At 37.0% G+C, this 23,674-nt stretch overlaps 3 protein-coding genes across 4 annotated transcripts; all 3 read right to left on the bottom strand.

Annotated features, from left to right (window-relative positions):
• Window positions 1–170: 170 nt before the first annotated feature.
• Window positions 171–8,678, bottom strand: LOC137965824 (anthranilate synthase alpha subunit 1, chloroplastic-like). The gene is made up of 13 exons (XM_068812184.1): window positions 8,547–8,678; window positions 5,842–5,997; window positions 3,233–3,409; window positions 2,726–2,910; window positions 2,461–2,650; window positions 2,136–2,287; window positions 1,941–2,056; window positions 1,583–1,829; window positions 1,440–1,496; window positions 1,205–1,357; window positions 942–1,022; window positions 754–840; window positions 171–659 (listed from the first exon to the last, which is right to left on the bottom strand). Exons 3-13 carry the CDS (start codon window positions 3,384–3,386, stop codon window positions 342–344), a joined length of 1,740 nt encoding a protein of 579 aa, XP_068668285.1. The 5' UTR covers window positions 3,387–3,409; window positions 5,842–5,997; window positions 8,547–8,678; the 3' UTR covers window positions 171–341.
• A 182-nt stretch (window positions 8,679–8,860) lies between these two features.
• LOC137966069 (probable zinc metalloprotease EGY2, chloroplastic) lies at window positions 8,861–14,622 on the bottom strand. Of its 2 annotated transcripts, none has more exons than XM_068812536.1 (13): window positions 14,271–14,622; window positions 14,062–14,149; window positions 13,687–13,782; window positions 13,288–13,392; window positions 13,093–13,155; window positions 12,871–12,975; window positions 12,666–12,740; window positions 12,466–12,571; window positions 12,267–12,360; window positions 11,771–11,924; window positions 11,353–11,560; window positions 10,110–10,270; window positions 8,861–9,325 (listed from the first exon to the last, which is right to left on the bottom strand). In XM_068812536.1, exons 1-13 carry the CDS (start codon window positions 14,423–14,425, stop codon window positions 9,080–9,082), a joined length of 1,656 nt encoding a protein of 551 aa, XP_068668637.1. In that variant the 5' UTR covers window positions 14,426–14,622; the 3' UTR covers window positions 8,861–9,079. The 2 variants fall into 2 exon arrangements, with proteins under 2 accessions (XP_068668637.1, XP_068668638.1); XM_068812537.1 differs by having other exon boundaries at window positions 13,093–13,146.
• A 601-nt stretch (window positions 14,623–15,223) lies between these two features.
• LOC137966681 (uncharacterized) lies at window positions 15,224–21,842 on the bottom strand. Its single transcript, XM_068813370.1, has 6 exons — window positions 21,557–21,842; window positions 21,261–21,312; window positions 21,072–21,167; window positions 20,884–20,982; window positions 16,072–16,192; window positions 15,224–15,797 (listed from the first exon to the last, which is right to left on the bottom strand). The coding sequence occupies exons 2-6, from the start codon at window positions 21,288–21,290 to the stop codon at window positions 15,523–15,525; spliced, it is 621 nt and encodes a 206-aa protein (XP_068669471.1). The 5' UTR covers window positions 21,291–21,312; window positions 21,557–21,842; the 3' UTR covers window positions 15,224–15,522.
• Between the last annotated feature and the right edge of the window lie 1,832 nt (window positions 21,843–23,674).

Here is a 23,674-nt window from a genome sequence, read left to right as displayed (position 1 = left end):
TATAAAGTTTTACACATTAGAAATGTATAATATATACATTTATAATGAGTAAAAGGTTTGATTGAGTTTCACCCTGATGGTAGAACTCAAGGTGACTCAATTACTTTTAAAAAAATAGGAAATTTTGGTTAAAGAAAAATATTTTTGATATTATATTCTCATATGGCACCATGATCAATACCTTCCTCTGAAGCCCAGAAACTGAGAGTAAACCAATTTTATGGTAGAAGAAAATAGTTCTAACGAAAACATGAAAAAAAGGTCATTTAATTACAAGTTTAATTTTCCAATCACTGATATGCGTTTCAGGAGCATAATGAGATCAAATCTCTATAGCCATTCTATAGAAACGCTGATTCTGCAAGATCAATGGCACGGGCAAGACCAGCTGCCTTGTTTTCACATTCTCTCTGTTCATCATCTGGATTACTGTCCGCAACAATGCCGGCACCAGTTTGAAGGTGCGCCACCCATTCTCGCCGTCGACCCCCATTCTTATACGAGTACATGGTGTTGTACGGGCTGCCGGTAGGGAAGACGATAGTACGAAGAGCAAGCGCGATATCCATGTCGCCTGTAAATGAAACACCACCAAAGCCTCCACTGTATGGACCACGCCTGGCTATCTCCAATCGATCTATCAATTCCATCGCCTTAACCTGTTTTCGAAAGGATTGAGAAGAAAGGCACTTGGAGTGTCTTGAATTCAGAAGATTTGGACCCAGAAAAGCAAAAGTTTGAAGGTAACTGAACCTTGGGTGCTCCACTCACTGTTCCGACGGGCAAAGTTGCTCGAAGAGCATCCCAGCAACTGAGATCGTTACATAACTCTCCTGAAACCTGGAGAAAGATAACTAAAAATTAATTAGAGTGGAAGATTAGAAGTTTTTTTACAAACGTGAACGAAGAGGAAGACAAGGTGGCAATATTAATCCTCTCACCGTGGAGCTAATGTGCATTACATGGGAGTATCGTTCAATATTCATGAGCTTCTCCACCTTGACAGAGCCATGCTTCGAGACCTGTATCAGGATAACTTGTTGAATGAAATGCCCATTTCTTTACCAGATCAAGTCAGTATAGTTGCTGAACCAGAGATTTCAACACTGCTACATCTAGATGAACTAAGCTATCTGTTTTGATCAGATCAATAACTATTAATTTCTCAGCATAATCACACACACACCCAAGAAAAAAAAAAGACCTTTCCAACATCGTTTCGGCCTAAATCAACGAGCATGATGTGTTCTGCGAGTTGTTTTTCATCATTCAGAAGTTGTTTCTCCAAAATCCGATCCTCTTCCTCGGTCTTGCCTCTTCTAATAGTCCCAGCAAGTGGTCGATTAAGAACCTTGTTCTGAATCGCAAAAAGCTATTCAGAATCAGATACTAAACTGGTTTTCTCGAGAAACAATATCAATAATGTTGTTATTTTTTACCTTCTTTACACGGGTAAGGATTTCAGGGCTTGAAGCAACCAAAATACAGCCTCGAGCCTACGAAAACAGAGAACGAAAAGTGGGTAAATATGCTTCAAGAAACGGACTTGATAATGGTAAACTATAGAACAATGGAAGAATACCTGTAAATAACTCATGTATGGACTTGGGTTCACGATTCTTAGTGCTCGATACACCTCAAATGGATCTGCAAATGTTCTACGTTCAAATCGCTGGCTCAACACTATCTGGAAGACATCACCAGCCATAATGTGTTCTTTGGCATGAAGAACAGCCCTTTTGAAGGCATCACTCGTCATGGATGTTGTCTTTAACGTCTGATCAAAGTCACTGGTATGCAATTTCACAGAACCTGCTAGTAGCCTTGGGCTATCAGTAAAAAATTTCAGTTTAGTGAAAACTAGATCACTCAAAGAGGCAATGATAAAAAGCTAGAGTAACCACATAAATAACTGTAAATTAAAGAGACGAAATGAATACTTTCTGGCATTCTGTACTCGAGAAACCAGTAGTTCGAGCCGGTTCTTGCCATCCTGGTAAGCTTTTTCAACTGAAGGGTAACGTTCCAACCGTACCCAGTGGATGATATGAGCTTTCTGAGGAAAAGAGTTAAACAAAGAAAGCAAGTTAGCTGAACGATAACATCAATGGAAGCAAAAAACTTTAAAATCTTACCTTCTCCACATGATCGAAAACTATGACATTGTCATAAAGCCCTAAATGAATATCTGGAAGGCTTCTATCATCTACAGGAGCAATCGAAAATGGAAGCTTTTTCTTCTCAACAAATCGCACAGTATCGTATGAAAAGTATCCAACCCATCCTCCTTTTCACAGATACAAGTTCCAGTGAATCAAGAAAGTTAGACAAAACTCTAGAAGAAACTTGCGAATCCACTCATCATGGATCATTTGGTGTTTTTGAATACTTTACTGGGTACAAATTTCTTTCTGTTATGAAGACAATGAGCATCAAAGCATAAATTTTAAAGCATCTTACCACAGAAAGCATCAGGAAGCTCATTTATACACTGGGGGCTCCAATCTTCCATAATTTGCCTCGGAATCACCATGGGATCCTCAACAAATTTTTCCATTCTTCGTCCTTCCTCATGGTCTATTATAGTAACCAAATTCTCCTTGGCAATAATCTCCATTGTTGGATGAGATCCAACAACGCTGTAACGCCCCTATTGCACCAAATCAAAATAAAAGTTTTGCTCAAGAACTTGCAGAACGGAAAAGTTTCAGTAGTGAGAACTTACAACATTACACCCTTTGGAACCTTGCTCCACGGATTCATATAAAAAACTCGGTACTTCCCGGTCATCTTCTTTGACAAGGCACCGGTAAGCAAGGATCGGCGTTAGATGATCAGAGAAAATGCACTGACACAGAGGCACGAGATTCCCTTTCTTTGAGGCTTCTATGAATTTCACAGCATCATCTGCTGAGATGTTAAACCAATCAATGTTAAAAGTTAAATCAGAAAGTTTTGCTTTACCAAAAATGAAGTGTTAGAAGGTTGAAATCCATCACTCGAGAGAGCAAAGTTATCTCTCCATCAACTTACAAGATGAAAACTCTACAAAAATAAACCAGTTAAATCTGAAATGTACCAAGACAAGGTATGAGAGAAAAGAACTAGTCCTGGAAATTTGATCTTTAGAATATTTTCTTTCCACCTTCTACCATATGAGAGAAACAGCCTTTTATAAGAACATGTCTGAAGCAGACTGTGAATAATTTGGAGATGAAGAATGAATTCTTACCTGTAGCAGGAGGTGAGAGTGTGGAGCATTTGATAGGAGAGAAAAGTTGAGAACGAGAAGACGATCCTTTTATAGTGATTTTGGTAACCCTGTAAATTGAAAATTTACAGCTCCTTGAAGGGACCAAACCACTAGAAATAGCAATGGCCTCCATTTTCTTCAAGAGTTCACTGTGAACTGTCAATGAAACAACAAATCAGATTTCTAACATCGGAAAGTGAATCTTCTGCTGATTGCTGTGCATTATCTCTTAAAATTTGCAGTAGCAGTACTCATTAGCTTTGCTCTTTAAAAATGGAAAAGAATAATTAAAATGAATTAGTGACCAATAATCTTGAAGCTCAAACTTTCTTTAAAATGAAAATCCAAAAACTAACAGATGGTTAGAGAAATAAAAACCAATTATGGACCATTAAATGCAAATTCTTTCCGATTTTAATCCCACAGGGAGTAAAAAGTATAAGTGAAGAAGAAATGAGCAGAAAATAAATCCGTGCCTGTTCATGCTCTCATATCGTTAAAAAAGAAAAAGAAAACCAGAGAAAGTGGTGAAAGGAAAATTTACAAGAACTAGGAAGACGAAGCAGATAGATGAGATGAAATACCCATACTCAGCCTTTGGTGGGAAATGGACCAGAATATTGAGGGATCCAGCTGCTCGATGACACTCTTCCAATTTCAGACAGCAGCAAAGATTTTGGGACAATAATTCAGGAAATGGTTTTATTGGCATGAACTGTGTTTTAAGTATATGAAGTATGTATTTGTAACTTTGTGTAGATGTATAATTTGAGTTAGTAATATAGGTTAGGGAAATTTTATCCCTAACAAGAGTGATTGCACATTTTTTGGAACATTCTTTCTTCCAAAATTCCTTTATTCTTCTATTGGTTCATCCTTCTTAAGTTTTACATGGTATCGGAACGATTTTTATCCAAAGAGAGTTCTCAATTTTTTGTGCTTCTTCTTAAACCCTAGACGATGATGAAATTTGAAATGGAAGCTTTCAAATTTTGAGGTTTTGATTAGCCCAAGTTAGTAGAACTTGTTGTTTGAACCTCATGAACTTGTCTGGTTGATGGATTATTCTTATGGATTGGTGATTTGTATTGCAACTTAAAGTTAGGTTTTCTAAAAGACAAGGAATGTCTCATACTTGGAGCTAAACGGAGAAAGTTGAAGATGAAAATTTATGGTTCAAAAAGAAGTCGGATTTTGAGTTTTTGTAGTTTGATTGATCTATAAAGTTAATATTGATTTATCGATTTGTATTGATCAATCATCAGAATGTTGTTTTTGGGTGATCGATCAAATAGAGGATGATTAATGATTGATATAATCACTCTATTAGCTTGGAATTACAAGAAAGAGATTTTCGCTCTCCTTCAAGCTACGTATATGCTCAAATATACGATTACAACTTAATCTCTCCAAGAAATTAGCCAATTTCTAGCTCTAGCAAACCCATTCTATCTAGATTAATCAAGGTTCCATATGAACCTATCAAAAAATAAAATTTTACAAGAAAAGTAAAACTTACACCCTTGAATTTGGAGAGATACAATTCTCCTTGGAGGTAAAAGTTTCCTAAGGGAAAGAAAAGAAGTAAAGAATGGAAAATAAAGAGATGGAAAGAGTGCAAAAAATTAAAAACAAACAATTAAAATCATCAATGACGAAGAAAAAGAAGACTCGAAGAGAATCTCTTTAGGGTTTTTTGTTCGCGCCATATTTTCTTTATCGTTGCATGTCATATAAAACTACATCATGCAACGTAAACTACTTTGTCGGATAATTTTCATTCCCATCTATCCACGTGTAACTAGCGGCAATCTCTTTTCTTAAATTTCGGTAGATCCAACTAGTTTGGAATTTGAAATAACAGTTAGCTGCCACCATTTACAAAGAAACCCTATACTACCATCCATAATTTTTTTGTTATACTAAACTTGTAGATTTAGTTTTAAACTTTGAACTCAAGTTTTCTTTAAATTTATCCTAAATGGACGAAAATTTTGCTAAAATTTTCAGTTAAAATGACAAACATTAAAATTATTTTATCTCAAGTTCTTCATATTGTAAAGAATGTTGTTTAATCTTAACATTTAGTTTTATGAAGCTACAGATCTTACTTTATATGGAGTAAGGATTGAAAGTTTTAGAATTAGCATTTAAATTTTACAGAGAAGAAGTCCAAGAACTAGTTCTAGTATAACCTCCATTCTTCCTTTGAAAAGAGGACGGATTTAAGTGTTGATGCTCCTGAGTAATCACAGCAGCACCAAGGCTTCTGCCATGCAATCTTTTCAGTGTTGCTTCAAACGCAGTTACCGGCTATGTACAGGGAAAACGATGAGCACAAGACTTCCCAAAAGCTAAGATTAACAGCTTTTCTTCCAAATCTTTTTAGAAAACCGAATCATCCACTGGACATCAAATCGAATAGCAACAAAGAAATGAACCATGCATACCTCCTAATTACTTAGAGCTCCAACGACAGCAGAAACTAAGATGAAGAGTTCAAGAGAATTGCTAAGACATGTCTGAAACGATTTTGAAGGATCGATCACAAGTTATAATTTCTGAAATGAAAGCGACTCGAAGTGTACCTTTAATGGAATGTAAATGAACTGGTTCCTCCCTTCTTCCGCAAAATCAAGAGTTTGGAGAAGAAACGCTGGAATCTCGCCAGAGAAGGCCGGAAGATATGCAAAGGCGAAGGCCATGCACAAGTGCTCTCATTTATAGCTGGTATGGATTATTCGCTGTCATTACAGAAAAGGCGACGGGGAAAAACCCATCAATTAATGAAGTAAAACGAACACGTATTCCCACCTGAAAAAGGAGGACGGCAAAACCGGAGAATCTGAGACAAGTCACAGGCAAAATGATCTTTGGCTTGTCTGGCAACGGGAAACAATTTGCTACGTGGTGAGGACGAGTCCATGCATCAACTCGGCCTACCGCAGCGATTGAGTTCATCCACTCGAGTTCAGACTTGTAAGGCATTAGTCCTCTCTAATGAAGAGGATAAATAAAACTCATTTACACGATTCAGTTCATCCATTAACCCGAATTCAGATTTGTTGCTACAGATACTTAGCAAAGGGATTAGTACCCTTTAATCAAAAGATGAATAAAATCCATTTGGATGAAGGAATAGGTCTCATCTATCATCCTCTCTGTATAGTTCGAGGGGAAATGCCATTTAAACTGAAGAGAAGAACTGGGGGGAAAAAAAGAATATAACACAGCGAATCAAAGAAAACGAAGCTAAAACCAGCACATTACAGTAAATCCATATCCGTGGACAATCATTTTAATGGAGTACGACAGCAAATCCATACCCCTGGGCCCTGCCTGAAGCCTGGCCGAAGGCATAGATTAGCTGGACTGCCTGTTCTTTATTAGATCATGCTCGTTGCTTTTAGTAGGTGGAGTCCAGCCCATGAGTGGGCCCCACCACTAAATCTCTCACATGTGAAAGAGATACAAAAAAACAAAGAAAAAAAAAGAAAAAAAAAAGGAAAAGAAGGGGACTTGGCCGAGAGAAAAAAGGGGGGGGAGAATTCGACCGAGAGGAGAAAGAAAGAAGAAAAGCAAAGAGAAAGGTTCTCCAAACTTGGTATTTCTCTACATTCTTATTTTTTGTGAAATCTCTATATCCGGTGATCTCTAACCTTTGTTTATTTGGTTATCTCACAATTCTTGTGAATGAGCTTGAATTATTAATTGTTTTCTCTCATGATTTTGTAAACCTCAAGTTTGAGCAAACTTGAGAGAAATTGATATTGTAAGCCAATTTTTAATAGTGGAGGATTATTCGGATTTGCTCCATGGGTTTTTTTCCCTTTACACTGAAGGGTTTTTTCACATAAATCTTGTGTTGTGGTTGTTTGATTGTGGTTGATTGTTTGAGGTATTGGCTGAGTTCTAAACTTTATGTGGGTTTCAGTTTCTGTACACAAGGTGTTTGTAAAAATATTTCAAATGAGATGATCTGTTAATATTGCAAAAGTCTTATTATCTATCAGCTTTCCATAACACTGCTGTTGTTCCAATAGGAAACGCAAAGCGATGAAACCAGAGATTTTGATATATGCAGCTAGCTTTTTTCCTCCTGCATAGTACACTCCTGCATCATACACTCCTGCTCATGTATCTCAAGTTTGATTATTTAGAAGTGAAGCCTAAGGTAGTGTTAACATGCTTAGTTATATTAGAATTTTCTTGCTAGTATTAATGATTCTATAATTTATATTTCCAAAGTATTGAATTCCATAATTAGTATAGCTAATAATTTTTTATTTATATTTATAATCAAAGAAATATAGTGTTGGTGTAATTTATTGGATCTATTAGAAAACTAATGGCAATATTAATTAATCAAAAACCCTATTCAGGTGAGAAGAATTTTTTTTTTAAATAGTAACCCGTAAACCCTAAACCTAACCTGAAAACCCTGGATTCGCAGAGGAGAAAAAAAACCCCAATAGGTTTTAGGTTAGGAACGAATTTGCCCAAACTTGACCTTTGGGGACAAGGTGGGGAGAAAAAACGAGGTAGGCTTGGGCGGGGATGGATGAAGTTGGGCAGGAATGGGTTGAGCTTAAGTTAGGTTTATAGGGACGGGGCAGTGACAAGGTTATGAGGATGATGATCGGGTCTTGGTCAAGTGTGAGGTATCTGGTAATTTTAGGTTCGGATTTTGGGTCAGTACAGAAAGAACGGAACTGTGAACCTATGTGAAGCGACTTGAAGACGTTAAAGAGGTAAGGGGAACCAATTTGTTTCCTCAATCGCGCGGAAACCCATTTCTTCGTATTTTATGAATCTGACAATTTGCATCTTCTTCAACGTCTCAACATTTATGGCTGTTTCCATGGCAAAAAATTTGACGGAGTGTTAAACTGGGTCTCAACATCACTTTGATAAGAAGAAGAGAGAGGATGTAAGTGACTGAATTTAAAAGGTCCCTGGATATGATTGATCACACTCCTTTTTCACTCACTCTGATTCAAAACTATCATAACAGAGCGGAAGAAGCCAAGGAAGGAGAGATTCACAGAAAGAAACTTTAGTCAATTCCTTGCATATTTGTCTAAATAGAGCACTGCAAAATCTACCTGCAACGTGTGAAATTCCGCACTATCTTCCTTATGAGCTAAGATGATCTAGAGACTAACATCTTTGATAAGAGAAGCAGAGGCCGGCGAGAGGCCGAGGGCGGGGGGAAGCAGAGGGAAACGTAAGAAACAGAGAAAATAAACAGGAAGAGAAGCATGAGTAGAAGGTGAAGAGAAGCAAGACTAACCTTCCCGTTAAGTTGAAACAGAACAGCCAGACCGGTGAGAATAACATTGCCATGCAGAGAAGAACAGTAGTGAAGCAGGTGGAGAAGTTAGAAACAGTTGAATAGCATAACCAGAAATAGTTCTGGGATCGAAAGATGAAGAGGGGATCATGACTGTTCGTCCTTCAAAACCTCAGCTACCTCTCTGAACCTTCACGTGTCCTTTACATAAAACCATTACTCCTTTTCGTCTTATCGATTCAATGGTCATGAGCTGCACGACTTTTCACGATAATATGTTGGAAGCATTTAAATTCAGTATACTAACTGTCGCCCACATTTATCACCAAGAACCAGTTTTTAAGTGTTGCAGGGTTCTTATCAAACACTCAAATTTCACTCTGATAGCACTGTCCAATTAATACAACCAACGGTGCTCCAGTGAGATTTATTACATCAATGACCGGCTAGCTCGAATCGCAGGGCGAACCTTGACACCATCGCCTCTTATGTAGAATGAACTGATTCCTCATATCTCTGAATGTATACACTGTTTACAAATTCATGCTCTCAGTTGAGAATGGGAATGGGTAGGGAAGACACACCAGCAGTCCCAGGAGCAAAACTGTGACGCCGAGAGCAACGTAGTTTTCTTTTGGATCAGTTATCTCCTCCGATAGAGGAGCAATTGGCCCTCTTTGTAAGAAGAATATCAAAGCTACCCAATAGAAAGCTACATCGTTGAACAAGGAGGCTACCCCGAGCAGCGCAATGACAGCACTGGTTATCCGCGTCGAGGCCTGCAGGACATGCAACACATTGTGAGAGTGATAGTAACAGATAACATTGGGTTTGCCTAGGACCGAGCTTGGTCAGGCCTATCTCAAAAACCTATTTGATCAAGTACTTCCTTTGAAAGTAAATCTCAAAATGCTGAATGCCAAGACATCTTGGCTCAGGCTCCATCCTGGCCTACAGGTCTGGCACAGACCCGGAATGTTTGAAAGTTTAAAACAAACATAATACTTAAGAAGAAAATTGACAGAAACGTTCAAGCAAAAGAAAATCATTGACAATTGAGACCTTCCGTGAGAAGGTTGGAGCATGAGGAGCTGAGCCGGGGTCCCAGATGAAATGCCATAACTTTATGAACAGTGAGCATCTAGACACGTTCACTGGCAGCTAAGATTATAGCTTCCCCATAAAAGAAGAGAACGTCAAGCTGTCCTGGGTAATAACTGTTTCCGCCTTTGCATCTAATGCAGCAGGAACGGATAAACATCTGAATTTTTTCGGTCTGCCCCTTGGTGTAAATTCATAGCCACAATGACAAATGGCAAAACTGTCTATCCTTAGCCAATAATTGAACATAAGAAGAAAATAGGAGACTCAGTCCAGCCCACCCAAATCCACATTATAGCAGCTTATTTTGGGATAATCTACCACGCCAATGATAAAGAGGGAAAAATCGGACAATCCATTAGGCATAAGACCATCACTATTGACTCAAAAGTGGGACAAGTCAAGATTCTCCTATAATTTAAAGATACATTTCTACTTCTATAATTTGAAAAGTGAAGATACCTTTCTACCCCATAAGGCAAAAGAGATGCGGCCCCCATCAAGCTCTCCAGCTGGGATGCTGTTGATTGCATTGATTAGAAGTCCTGCCCAAGCCCATATCACTAGAGGGTTGATAGATATGGGACTGCCTTCTTTCAGAACATCTCCTAAAAGAAGCTTCGCTGCATATCAAATCATCTGAGTCTTCAGCATCATCAACATAATGCAATGTATAATTCAACCTACAATTTTACTAAACAATAAATAACTTACAGATAATGTAGTTGAAGTTATTGTTCTGGAGGTTGGTCTAGTTTTGGCTATTTCCATGTGATTTTGTTTATTTCCCTGTCACTTAAACACATGTCGGTCCCAATCTTCCCGTCATCTTTCCATCTCATACAACTTGGATTTGTGAATGAATGGTGTTTGTTTCTCATGATCATACAATCTCAAATAACTTTTCCATATTCTGCATTTAGTTGGGGCAGAAGCTAATTTTATTGCTTATTCCTTAGCTAAGGTAGGGAGATCTCATCACGACATTGCCCAGAGGAAGTCTCTTGCCTTCGTATCCTGAGGCTAGAGGCTTGGCTCTCCTCCCCTTTGTTTTCTTCATTCTTTAATTTAAAGCTTTGCACTTTCTCAAAAAAAAAAAAAAAAAAAAAAAAAAAAGTCAGTAACATTTTACTTAGGTCAATATGGACCCGTTTTACCAAATCTAGTTCATTCTTAATCTCCCCTTCCCTAATGTTGACAGTTGCCCATCTCAACACCTTCAGCGCAGTTAAACCCATATCGCTAAAGCTGGACAGTAGAGGACCTGTGGTCTTAATATTGTTTCAGGAAAATGTCCACAAAAGTCAAAAGCACTTTTCCTGGTCAGATGCACTTTGCAGATGCCTCCCTAATTTTCTCATAACCAAAATCACCACTCTCAAGTTTTTCTCTGATCCATCAGTAATTGCCGGCGAGAAATATGTGCCTTAATGCTTTATACATCAACCTGTATCCTGTAACAACATCTCCAGTATCTTCTCTTTGTAGATGCAAGTTCTTAAATCATGATACGGTAAACTTATGTTATCTCTAGTCCCTCTATTTTAAAGGATAATTCCTAGATGAGATCTCACTAAAGCAGAAGAGTTTTTGTGCAAGGAAGATGTCATGTTTTCAATAGAAACATGAAAACAAAAACAATGTCATTGTCTTAGAGCCTGATCAAAGGATTGGTGTGAAGATAGATATAGGAGAAACAGCTTACCAATTCCCCCAGCAAGAAAAGATTCATGGAACACTGATGGATCGACTATAATGCCAATGCCATCACTAGGTGGTATGATGAACCCTAAGAGCAGAAGAACGACTCCTGCTGTGAATCCGGCTAAAGGTCCAGCGGCTGCAAACTTTAGAAGATCCTCACGGTTGGACACAATATTGACAATCCTTGTGATGGCACCGAAAGAGCCTATCTGCAACCAATCATCAACTGAACCAAATTCAAAATAAAAAATGAAGAGATGGGAGTCTTGTAATCCTTCAATACTAACACAGTCCATGTCTCACTGAATATTATTTGGGTAAATGCAGGAATATTGTAGGAAGAAAAAAAAAAGTAAAGAATGCCGAAATTGATAATAGTGCCTTGTCAATATGAGTAAAGCTTGATGGAAAGAACTAACCTGCCAACTAGGAACAAAGTATGGCACCCCAAGCTTAAGCCCAACACTATTTGCTACTAAGATATGGCTGACTTCATGTACACCTAGAATAAATGCAGTGACAACTGCTCCAGAAACACCATCGTTCAACAGTCCAAGATTGTCGAATGTTGATCTATGTAACAAAAGAATCACATAAGAGGAATGAGGAATACAGCCTAAATATTACAATCACAGGTTAGAAGTGAGAAATTTAACATGAGCTCAAATTAGATTAATGAAGAACTAATGAGAATTTGTCAAAGCATTCCTCCAAGTGAAAAGAAAGCACATGTCAAAAATCCTTTTCTCTCTGAAATAACATGAGACCTTGTAATTTTTCCCAATAAAAAACCAATGGAAATAGTTATAATCACATGAAAATTTGTGAAAATCCTAAGAAAAGTAGTATGCCAAAGTTGCCGTAGTTTTTATATGCTATTAGAAAGGAGGCAGATGAACTGAAAACACCACATACAGTAAGTTGGATTGCAGTGCAGGTACATTTCGAAGAAGTAATGTAAAAATGGTGACCAATCCAAAAGCACCTGCTGCAAACCATTCAGGCACAGCTGTACACAGAAAACCATGCTTAGCATGTTTCTAATATTATTGTGAGATTATAATAAAAAGTAAGTTCCAAAGAAAAAACAGGAATAAGATTATCTCAGGGTTACCAGGTGAGTCTTGCTGCAAGGATTTCCTTGGCACCACTACTGCTACTGGCATATCATCTTCTGGATTGATGAGAAGGAAAAGCTTATATTGATCCCCAAATCTATCCTGTAAATACAAAAAGCTAGAATTTACACAAAATAAAGCCTGAAAAGTTACTGTATTTAGATACTATGAATGGCTGAATCAATTGTGCAATTACCTCCATCCTCTTTATTAGCTTTTCATAGCTATTTTCCGCCTTCCCTCGCAAGTTTCCTTTGAATAGAACTCCACCCTAGTGAAATGATATGATAATATAAAGGTTTACAAGATTACCCTATAAAGAACTATCATAAACCACAGAAAACTAAGCCCTTCTGCCTCTACAGAGTTTAGGCTTCAGCAATTTGACATTAAAATCTCACCTCATAAGGCTCATGACTTGTCACAAAGAAGGTATCAAAACCAAAAACCTGGTCCTTAAGAATATCGATTGTTGCTTTGGGAATCTGAATTGGTTCTCCAAGTTGCTGTTGCAGTTTGTAGATATTTTCATACATTTAAGAAACATTGTCAACTGAAGATGACAACTTTTCATAAAAAAACTTTTAGAAGATGACAAAAACAATAGCTCTAACAGTAGTCACCTTCACACCTGGCAGAGGAGATCCACTTGTGACTTCTACATTTTCACCGTTTTCCTGTGGAAGCTACAGTTTACAGATATTATTGGTAACATATAGATTTGATATTAATTAGTTACACGCAAAAAAAACCCCATCAAGCACTGGTGTGGAAAGTTTCTGAAAAGAAAGATATCTATTTAGCCAAGGGAGAATTACCTGGACTTCACTTTGAGTCTCATGGATTTCACCTTCAGTCTCACCATTCTTCTCAAGCGAATCCAACAACTGTAGCATTCCCGTAATAGAAGATCGATTGCTTTCCTGAAAGATTGCAGACATTTTCTTTGGTTAGTCTGAAGATAGGCTTTAGTTTTACGCAGGGAAGAGGGAAGAGGGGAGAGGGATTTTGCAAGTCTTGGGAGTATACACACGCCCTCCCACTGGTGAGAACAATGAGATCTCATAAAAAGACACCGGGTCTAAGACCTGATACCCCTGGCTTATACTCTGGGTCCAGGGGATCAGGCTACCGATAGCAAGGCTCACTTAATTTTCATCTCAAATATCATGTAGCCAAGCACCAAGAATGAAAAAGTTCTTCGTTTGAAAGATTACATTGTCACTGTCTGGTTCCAAATCGCGAACCCCATTACTCTCCGGAGGTAAATCAGTAGGTAGTTTTGACTGTCCATTATCAAATATATCTTTCCCCTGAAAAACGAAGTTCCAAGTAAAGTTCCTCAATCATGTCTAACATTATTGGTTCTCACAAAAGCACAAAAAATAAAAGGGAGGCAATCTAACTTTACTAGTAACTGAAAATTCTCAAACACCAGAGCTCGAATTAGTACTCAATTAGGATCAGAAAAACAATATAACATGGCAATTCATGAGAACACGATTATAAAAAGCGAGAAAAGGTGTACTACGATAGAGTCGAATAAAAAATTGTATAAGTCGTAATAACAGTGCAGAATGTTAGGGAGATACCTCCTCGCTGTTGCCATCTGGCTCAGTTTCTGTACCTGGCGGCGTCGCTCCACAGGCAAACCGTCCCAAAATCTCGTGAAAATCAGTCCTATTATTGAAACACAAGAAAACAGAACTAACAATTCAAAAGCCGATTATCCTCGCTCTTAAACAAGACTCACTAACCAGCAACAAAAAAATAAATAAATAAATAAATAGAAAGAGCTAACCTCGATACGGGTTTTGCTCGCAGAAATCTCCGAGGCAGGCATTTTTGTCTGATGACAGCAGAAGAAGGAAACAGAGGATAGGAACAGATTTTGTAGCAGGAGCTGCACAGCAATGCCGAAGAGAAGTTGTCGACGAAGACTGCAGAATAAGTCATCTCAGGTGCAAGGACGAGCTCTACAGCTCCCACAGAGTAGCTTTCATGGCATTGAAAAGCTCTTCCGAGATTCAGGTGTAGAGGCTCAGGTTTGCGGTATGATGCCTAGTTTCGCAAGAGATATTCCCAGTCGTATTCTTATCTTCCTGGGAAGAACCAAGTGAAATTATCTGGTTCGTTTCGTTGCAGAGATACCCAAATGCTATCATCCTGGACCCACAAGGGCGAACAGAGAAATGCCACGTATGACTGCTCGAGATTTCCATTTTTTACATATATTTCTATAAATAGTAAATATTATTCTAAACACCACATCCTAGCCCTCGTAAAGCTATTTAAATTTAAAATTATAAATTTAAAAATAACTAATTATTTTACATAATTTTAAAGTTCAAATTACTACAAAAGACTCAAGCTTGATTTGAATTTAATAAAAAATGTGGATTTTTCCAGTAATAAAAATGGGTGACAATAGGTTAGGTTCAATTGATCCTGCCGAACCGAATCCAACCCTAGATCCAAACCAGTGTTCAAAGTGGACATAACTTGAAATTTTCGAGTATAGGTGGATACTGGGTCAACCTAATTAAAAAATCAAAAATAGAAATACATGATTTTTTTATAAATAACATATTAAAAATAATAATGCATATTTTTTTAAATTAATTTTGATAAAATCACTTTTAAGTGGTTAAAAATAAGAAAATAATTTTCTCTTTTTTTTTCTTTTCTCTCAATAATTCTCTGTTACCAAACATCAGAAAATACCTTTCTCTCCCTTTGCGGGTTCAGGTTCCAAACAGGCCCTCACAACCAACAAGCAGCAAAGCATCATGGAAGTTAACAAGCTTGTTCAATTTGATACAGAGATTGGAGAAAAATCAATATCACTCCTATGGAAAAGCATAAACTTCCTGCATGTACAAGTACCATTATCACTGCCTTAACTGGAAGCAACACAAAACTGAAACGATTCATAAGAGTCTATCAATTTGATTATATACCCCAAAAAATTAAAAACAAATTAGCAGTAAAAAACAGAAGCTAGCACTGGTTGTAAGAGATATTCACAAGGCAATCATGGCCCCACAAAGACTCTAGAAGTGGCATGGTCTGACATCCCAACGGCGTTTTCTCTGGCGACTGAGATCTCCATAAGAAATGCATTTGGCTTCTTCCTCATTTGCCTCTTCTTCACTGTCACTAATCCAACCATAGCATGGGGGTCTCCTCCTCTGTATAGGACTACTCGGAGCTCTGTCATGATTCAGCTGCAGTTGTCTACCTCCTCCAGGACTATTGGTGTTTCCCTCTTGCAATGGCACCATCTGCCTACCTTCCCCAGTTTCACCTCTTGCCTCATTTTCATCATCTGCAAGTTGTATGCCAAAAAGATAACCAACTCTTCAATTCCTCAACAGGATGAGAACTCTACATGTGCCCTTTTTCTGGGCCTAGTGATATATGGATTCCAAACTTAAAATTATACAAAATAAATCATCCTAGGAGGATTTTCTTTAATTTATGAATATCATCTCGCAAATATTTTGTTGAATTTCAAAGCAATATTTGGTTAAATAAATAGCAAGAAGAACAGTACAAAAAAAGGAAAGTAACAGAACCATACCAAACAAAAGGTGTCTCACCTGGCGCAGTTCTCTCCGTTGGCTCATGTTCGAAGTTGGATGGTCCATCATCAGCATCTTCATTTGATGAAGTGTGTGAGAGTGGGAGGGCCCTGCCCTGTCCTTCACAAGGTTTCTGTGTCTGGGGTGGGAAGAAGAGAAAAATGCAATTCTTGCTCAATGACTCTGAGATTCACAGAGATAGAGATACGGAAAAAGAGAGACAGAGAGAGAGTGAGAGATATCATCCTGCCTGTCCATTTAAAATATCAATATTCAGGACTTGCAGATTCATTTAGTTGGGTCAGATTCAAGTATAACCCCCCAAGTTGATCTCTGTTAACTGTGAGACTCATTTTAGACCTGTTTCATTTAGTAAAAATATTTATAATTGTTAAGTTTGTTAAGGAATAGTTCCACATGGATTATTGAGTACAAAGATCTTGAGTTTATTAGTTGGGAAAGAGGTTTCCTAAGTTGGTTAGTCATTTGTTAGTCATTTTCTAAGACCCAACTTCACATGGTATCAGAACAGGTACTCATATGTGGGCCTACACCTAAACTATCCACTTGTAGAGCTACAAAAGAGGGCATGCACCTAAATTATCCACTTGTAGAGCCGCAAAAGATGGTCTACACCTAAACTGTCCACTTGTAGAGCCATAAAAGAGAGCCTACACCTAAAACTATCCACTTGTAGAGTCATAAAAGAGGGCCTACACCTAAATTATCCACTTGTAGAGCCACAAAAGAGGGCCTGCACGTGAGGGGGAGTGTTAAGGAATAATCCCACATAGATTAGTGAGTACAAAGATCTTGAGTTCATTAGTTGGGAAAGAGGTTTCCTAAGTTGGCTAGTCATTTTGGGATGGGCCTTAGACCCAACTTACCAATAATGCTATGATGAACTTTTATATCTAAATACACTAAAAATGAGATTTCCTAATCACTTCTCACAGTAGGCTTATGTCTTCATGAATTATCTCTAAACCATCTCAAAAAGTATTATCCACAAGATTAAAAGAACATTATATTACTATTAACATGAAATTTATCTAATAATCTAATATTGCTAGTAATCTAACAATATCATATACTAGTAATCTTAACCTGCACTTGAATTTATCTCCAGCGAGATGATCCAACATTCAGATCTAAAAACATTTTTGAAGGTTTTTAATATAATGGGCCTAACTTTAACACTAATAGGTTTCAGAGGCTAGCTTTTCCTGAATAATAGTCCCACTTTGCAAAACCCATCTCCACCAAAAGGAGGATAAGAAAGAATAATACACAAAAGAAAAATGCTTATCATCTTTTGATATCAAAGTACAAAGGAATTTTTTTTTTTAAAAAAAAAAAAGATAGAGAGGAGGAGAGAAGAAAATTAGAGGCTTGGCTGAGATAAGGTTTTACATTTCACATTTACCCTTAGCTTTTTAAAAAATATTAAATTTGAACTATTTAATTCAGTATCTTAAAAAAAGAGATGAGTCAAAATGGTCTACAATACTTCTCTTTTTATCGAAGTAGACATCTGATTGTTGCTTCTAAATTTTGAATGCTTTAGATTAGTGACATTCAAGGGAAAAGACTGCCATACGCCATCGACTTCTATTTTCACCTCCTTATATATTTAATCTTGACTATACTAACAGTTTTAAATGTGATATGTTTTACTAATGGAAAGGCTAAAAAGGTTAATCACCACTCCGTTTGTTACTCTTTTACTTGTACAGTTTTCAAGAATTAAGCTATACACTTAAATTTCAATGTCTTCTAAAGAAAAAAAAATACTAAAATAGTCACACAATCCACAAGAAGGGTTCATCAGAGTCAACCACCTCAACCCCCCTTTCTTCAATGACCTCAGTCCCACTACTTCAGGTGAAATTACTTCTTTACCACCTCTTGGATCAGCACCACCCACCACCAATAGATGTACCTCTTATATAAATGTCAGATTGTTCAACTAAAATATTTCCAGAAGAAATAAAATAATAAGGGAAAGAGTAACCGTGAGGATTTTATTCAACAATGTGAAAGAGACTTCATTAGGAGTAAACTCCTAAGGGATGAAAGATACAAGGAGAGCCTATAAGCAATCAACAACAGAGAAGAATATGAATTTCTTCTCACAATGAGTTGTTGACAAGAAGCTCCACTTTTAGCGAAGGAATTATAGTTCCTAGTGCTTCTTAAAGTGTGAAGCAAGAAACTATCCATGATCAACAGATATCATCAAATTCACCACGGAAGAGCTTTCTTCCTTGAAGCACAGCGGATGAAGACCATCCCGTCCCTTCTACTAAGATAGGCACAGGAAAGTGATCCAAAAAATCCCAAAGACCCTGAAGCATAGCCCTTAATTCTGCTTATGCATATGCACAATGACTGAATGGAGCAACAGAAACAAGACATTTATTACTTGCAAAGTCCTCAATGACGCTACCTGCACCATCAAACCCAGGATTGCCCTTGGAGCTGTTGTTGAAGTATAGCTTAAGCCAGCCATATTGAGGAGGGACTATTCTATGGAGTTCTCCATGGTATATCTAGACAAGCTGACCACAGACCTTTGATTCTATATGATAATAGAGCTAGAAAGGAGGTTATGTTTAGAAAATCAGCCAGATCAGAAGGAATGTTATGCATAGCAATTTCAATGACCCCATTCATTGACCAGCTACTGGCATCAGAGGTTCTCATATGTTTCCTTCCTTTCAAACACATAAATATACAGCTGCAAATGTCAGAAAAAACAATCTTGCCTAATTTCCTTAAAAGGACAGCAAAGTATTTGACCATGAAGGGCAGGAAAGATGGGAGGAAGCACAAGAACATCATGAGCATTGAATACTGACAACTGCATTCCAGAGGATGAAGACCAAACTCTAAGAAAACAGCCATGCTTCATGGAAGAGAATGGCAGGCAAGAAGCAATAGATGCAGTTATAAAAATTTTGAGGTATAAATATTGCAGAAGTATAGAGGACAAAATCAGTACCAGATGTATTTGGGAAGCCTTGCAAGTAGCAACATCAAATAAAAACAACAGAATAACATGACAGTTTGGAATATTCAATCAAACTTTAAGAAGGATATTACTGATGTCGGTGAACTACCAAAAATTAGAGAACTGTCAAAAATAATATTAATCAAAACAGTAAGGAATGACATGTAGGAGATAAAATATGGAATTGACTAACATTTGCTTGAACAGAGGCAATAGATCAAAATAGCCAAGCCAACACCATTCTCCAAAGGATTAATTACAACAATGACAATCATTTCATCAGTATGTGATGAACACTATTACAAATTTGAGGTTCAAGGTATACAAACGTAACTGCTATTCTCGTTGCATTTAGAGTTACAAAAAAAGGTTGAATACAAATATAATGGGTAACATAAATTCAGAACAACCATCTGATGTTTCATCAGCATCTGAATCTATTCCTAATATCTGAACTCACAAGTTATGTTCAAATTTCTTCATATTTATTGTACTGTATCAGTCTACGCAAAATCATAATTTTAACTTTTTAAAGATTATTTGAAGTAAAAAAAAAAGATCGTAAAAGAAATGTTTGAAAAAGAAGAAAAAGCAGATAGAAGAAAGAAGTATCCTAAAAATTCTTAAGAAGGGAAACATAAAATTTTATAAAGAGCCTAGCAGAACAGTTCCCCGAGTAAGATCACTGAAAGCTAGAATTGGGACACTATGAATTTATCCAAAAATATATATTCAACTAAACATCTGTATATTCTACTCCTGCCTTTTGCTACTACAAGATGTTCATTGGACATCAAACATAACAATTGAACATGTAAGAATAAGTGAAATATTTAGATAAATAATTCTCAAATGCAAAAAAAAAAAAGCCCATATGCTAAAGATTTTTTAGTTGATGTCTCAAATATTCCTAGATACCCATTGGCAGTAACAGAAATTGAGGACCTTATATCATCATTCAATGACAGAGTACATTGAGGACCTTGTATCATCATTCAATGACAGAGTACATTGAGGACCTTGTATCATCATTCAATGACAGAGTACTTTAACTTTTGTGTGAGTTTTTCAACAAGTGTATCTACTTGGTCTTTGAACCTGATACATTCAATGACAGAGTACTTTAACTTTTGTGTGAGTTTTTCAACAAGTGTATCTACTTGGTCTTTGAACCCCCTTTACTGGGTTAAGCCAATACCCAGATGTGATTTCTGTTGTCTATCATGTGCCTAGAGGCAACTCGGCCAAGAGAATGATTTTGTATATTTACAGAAAAAGTTATTGAAACATGATCTGCGAGCAGGATGCAAGTTTTAAGAAGAAAAGAGGAAAGAGATACTGAAAAGGACAGGGAAGGTATCCATGAGAATTGAGATGCTTATCAACTTCATCAAGTAATCAAAAACAACAAAAAGGCTGTACAGAACTTCAAGAAAATACTGCTCATTTATCAAAGACCATATAATAAACAAAATCCAGAGCATATGGCCCATTGTGGAAACCCATAAATCAAACCAAACCAAACAGCATAGGAAACATTAATAAGGATTCAAAGGAAATCGACAATACACGAGATTCTTTTCATCAGTTCATCATGGAAATGACAAAAGAAGAGCGTTTACTTGCAGCAAGACAGATCGTTAATAAGCGGAGAAAACCATCCGTCGTTGAAACAAGAAACAGCACTCATGCATAGAACAAGACTCATGAATCATACACGCAAACAGAGAGGCGTGAAGATACTTATTCAACATCATGTCCCAACTGGAAGTGCGAAACAACAACCTTAGGAGATAATCCACATAAAAATGATTCACCTTCACTTGTTCATTCTCTTGCTCTTCCAGAATAGTATCAATGAGAAGCTTATAACTGCCTTCTTCTATAAAGACCCACCCGTCATCCCCCTCGTATACCTAAATAGACAGAGCAAATTTGCCTTTAAAAATGAAAACTGAATGTAAACCCGCACTCGAAAGTAGACGAAAACAGGGAAGAAGCTCACCTTCAAGAGCCTATAAACAGTTTTGCAGATTAGGTGCTTCGCAAATCCCAGAGGAAGTAACGCGTCAACAGCAGCGTCAATTCTCTTCAGACCCACCTACATTTCGTCGTGCAGGAGAGAATCGCACCATTCTAAGCAAAAGCTATTAACGACGCCTAATAAATCGAGAGGAATAGAGAGTCTGCAGACCTTTCTAGAACTACCCCGTCTTGGCGCCATATGGTGCTGAAAAGGAAAATGCCTGCCATAGACGAAAGGAAAGCTCAGTTGTTGAACTACCGTCTTTTGGCGGCTTCGCGCCGCAGTAAATCCCTGCAACGCCGATCGCTGAGCGCAACGTGGCGCTCACCTCAGGGCGTTTTCCGCTCGTTTCCATCTATGTTGACTTGAAAAACCAAAGCGAAATGACGCTTCCAGTCGAAATCTGTAAGTGGTGAAGAAAAAACGAAAAAGGGAAGGACTCTGGCCGTTGGAGAAAATCTTACCTCCCTCCGCTGTCGCCGGTGGGAAAAGTCTAGTTGTTCGATTGGCGATCGGAAGCGGAGGACAAAGTTAAATAACTCCCAGTCCTCCGTTGCCTGTCAGTCTGCACGCAGGGATTTCGCTCTTTTCTCTCGGTAGTTTCTTTTAGAGAAGTAAAAGAAAAAGCTACCAACAATGGAAAATAATATAATAGTGAGACAAAAAAGGCTTTTTCAAGACTTTGTTGCTTTCAACAATTTAGTTCGTGGTCATTGCAAGGAAGGGGCTCCCGAATTGGGTACTGAGGTTTTAAAGATAATGCATAGGCGAGGAGTTGCATCTGATGTGGAGTCTCCTGAAGCTCTTGTTGATAGCTTCTTAGAGAAAGATGAACCAGCAGATGCCAAAACTGCTCTGGATGGTATGATGCAAAATGGCTATGTTCTAAGTCCGGCTCTGTTTAAAGATGAAAGAATTCAAACAGCAAGTTATGAATAGTATGATTGAAAAGGGTGTGATGGAGAACATGGACTTGGTTTCAAAGATTTTGGAGACACTTTTCTCGAGGGGCCATGTTGATGAGGCACTTGGATGCATCTATTTGTTGATACACAATGGGTTTACTCCTGATTTTGATGGGTTTTTGACTGTTTTTCAAGTTATGAACAGGTTTTGGATACTTTGCTAGCTGCTAGGAAGACCCTTAATGTGCAAGATTATGGAGAAGGGAGGGGTTACTGATTGGAGCAGTGGTGAAGAACTTATTAGGAATTTCAACGTTGAAAGGTCATACAAAACAAGCAGACATCCTTCCAAGGATGATCAATGGGAGTGGTGAAAAGAAAGGAAGGAAAGTCGTAGTGGTTGCAAATTAACATTTTCTCCTTCTGTTTCTTTTCCTTTTCTCTTAGTCTCGGCAAGAACTGAAGTTGGAGGAAGAAATTTTTGAACTGGGCTGCTGTAATGTGTTAGCTCGTCTTTTTCTCACTATGTTCAAATGAAATTGGTTCCCGCATGAGATTGGAAATGAGGATTAAAATTGCAGACAGTAGGAGCAGCAGGATTGTTCATGAGTTGCTGTTTAGTCTGCTGAAATTTTCAAATTTTGGCAGTTTCTTTTTCATGTTCCCTGTGGAAAACTTGAATGATGTCTCTTTGTCCTTCTACTAAATTCTTTCTTCTAACGAATGACGGTTTTGATTCAGATACACCACCAAAGCCTTGGTAAATTTGAGAATCCTTCTTTTTCTAATCCGAATGACGCTTTCTCTGATCCTTCTTGCAGAGGTATGCAAAATATTTTGAAAACTAGAAGTAGAAAAAACATACATTCGTTTAGTTTACTTTTAAGGGGGGTTAGTCCCCCAAATAGATACATGAAGATTAAGTTCATGTCTAACACGAAGATCATGTCAGTCATATACATGAAGATCATCTTCACACTTATTGTTAGTGTTGATGACTTCATGTGCACTAGAAAACAGTTTCCACTGTTAGTGTCCCACCATGAGAAAAACATAAAAAATAAAAGAATCTCTAAATCTTTACAGTACACTTAATTACAATATAATCTCTAAACCTCAAATTAAGTAAAATAAACATTATTACTACACGAATAAATTATTTAATATATAATTAAATATATTAATATATTTATTAATTGAATTAGATATTTTATTATGCATTAATATGGTTATTACATGAGCCAATGAAATACGCACAAGATTAATTACAAATAATAAATAAATAACGTTATAAATAAAAAAATGAAAGTAATACATTGAGTTATTAATTTATTAATAATATATGATATACTTTAACCAAAAAATGAATAATTTAATAGAAAAAATTGATCTAATCATTAGTTTAACACACTATATATTTGTACATAATATATTTTATGTATTATTAATTAATAATATATTATCACAAAATTTAAAATCATTGGTTTAATTAACTATAGCAATCGAATAATTTTGCCAAAATAATTTATCAAATATTATTTTAAAAATATTTTAATTATGACTATTAAATCAGTATTTTAATATAGTAATTATAAAATAAATATATTAAATAAATAAAATAATTATTTTATAAATTAATGATTTTGATGACGATAGTTTAAAACTATCGTCATCTTC

This window comes from Aristolochia californica, unplaced genomic scaffold (assembly GCF_029961685.1).
Source record: "Aristolochia californica isolate CCGP_79_NKW_82.1479 unplaced genomic scaffold, dmAriCali1.0.hap1 SCAF_5, whole genome shotgun sequence".
Taxonomy (NCBI): Eukaryota; Viridiplantae; Streptophyta; class Magnoliopsida; order Piperales; family Aristolochiaceae; genus Aristolochia; species Aristolochia californica.
Note: the sequence above shows the minus strand (reverse complement) of the source record. Positions and strands in the feature narration are given on the sequence as shown.

Bases quoted from the DNA above. Each gene is read 5' to 3' on its own strand.
- LOC137965824 (XM_068812184.1), bottom strand. From the start codon at position 3,386: ATGGAGGCCATTGCTATTTCTAGTGGTTTGGTCCCTTCAAGGAGCTGT. The intron at 2,651-2,725 runs GTAAGTTCTCAC...TTGGTGCAATAG, and splicing joins GTTCCAAAGGGTGTAATGTT to GGGCGTTACAGCGTTGTTGG. The intron at 1,358-1,439 runs GTAAAAAATAAC...TTTGCGATTCAG, and splicing joins TCCTTACCCGTGTAAAGAAG to AACAAGGTTCTTAATCGACC.
- LOC137966069 (XM_068812536.1), bottom strand. From the start codon at position 14,425: ATGACTTATTCTGCAGTCTTCGTCGACAACTTCTCTTCGGCATTGCTG. The intron at 14,150-14,270 runs GTTAGCTCTTTC...TTTCAATAATAG, and splicing joins CGAGCAAAACCCGTATCGAG to GACTGATTTTCACGAGATTT. The intron at 11,925-12,266 runs GTATGTGGTGTT...TTTGTTACATAG, and splicing joins GCACTGCAATCCAACTTACT to ATCAACATTCGACAATCTTG.
- LOC137966681 (XM_068813370.1), bottom strand. From the start codon at position 21,290: ATGGCGCCAAGACGGGGTAGTTCTAGAAAG. The intron at 21,168-21,260 runs GTCTGCAGACTC...GACGAAATGTAG, and splicing joins GACGGGGTAGTTCTAGAAAG to GTGGGTCTGAAGAGAATTGA. The intron at 20,983-21,071 runs GTGAGCTTCTTC...CTGTCTATTTAG, and splicing joins CTGTTTATAGGCTCTTGAAG to GTATACGAGGGGGATGACGG.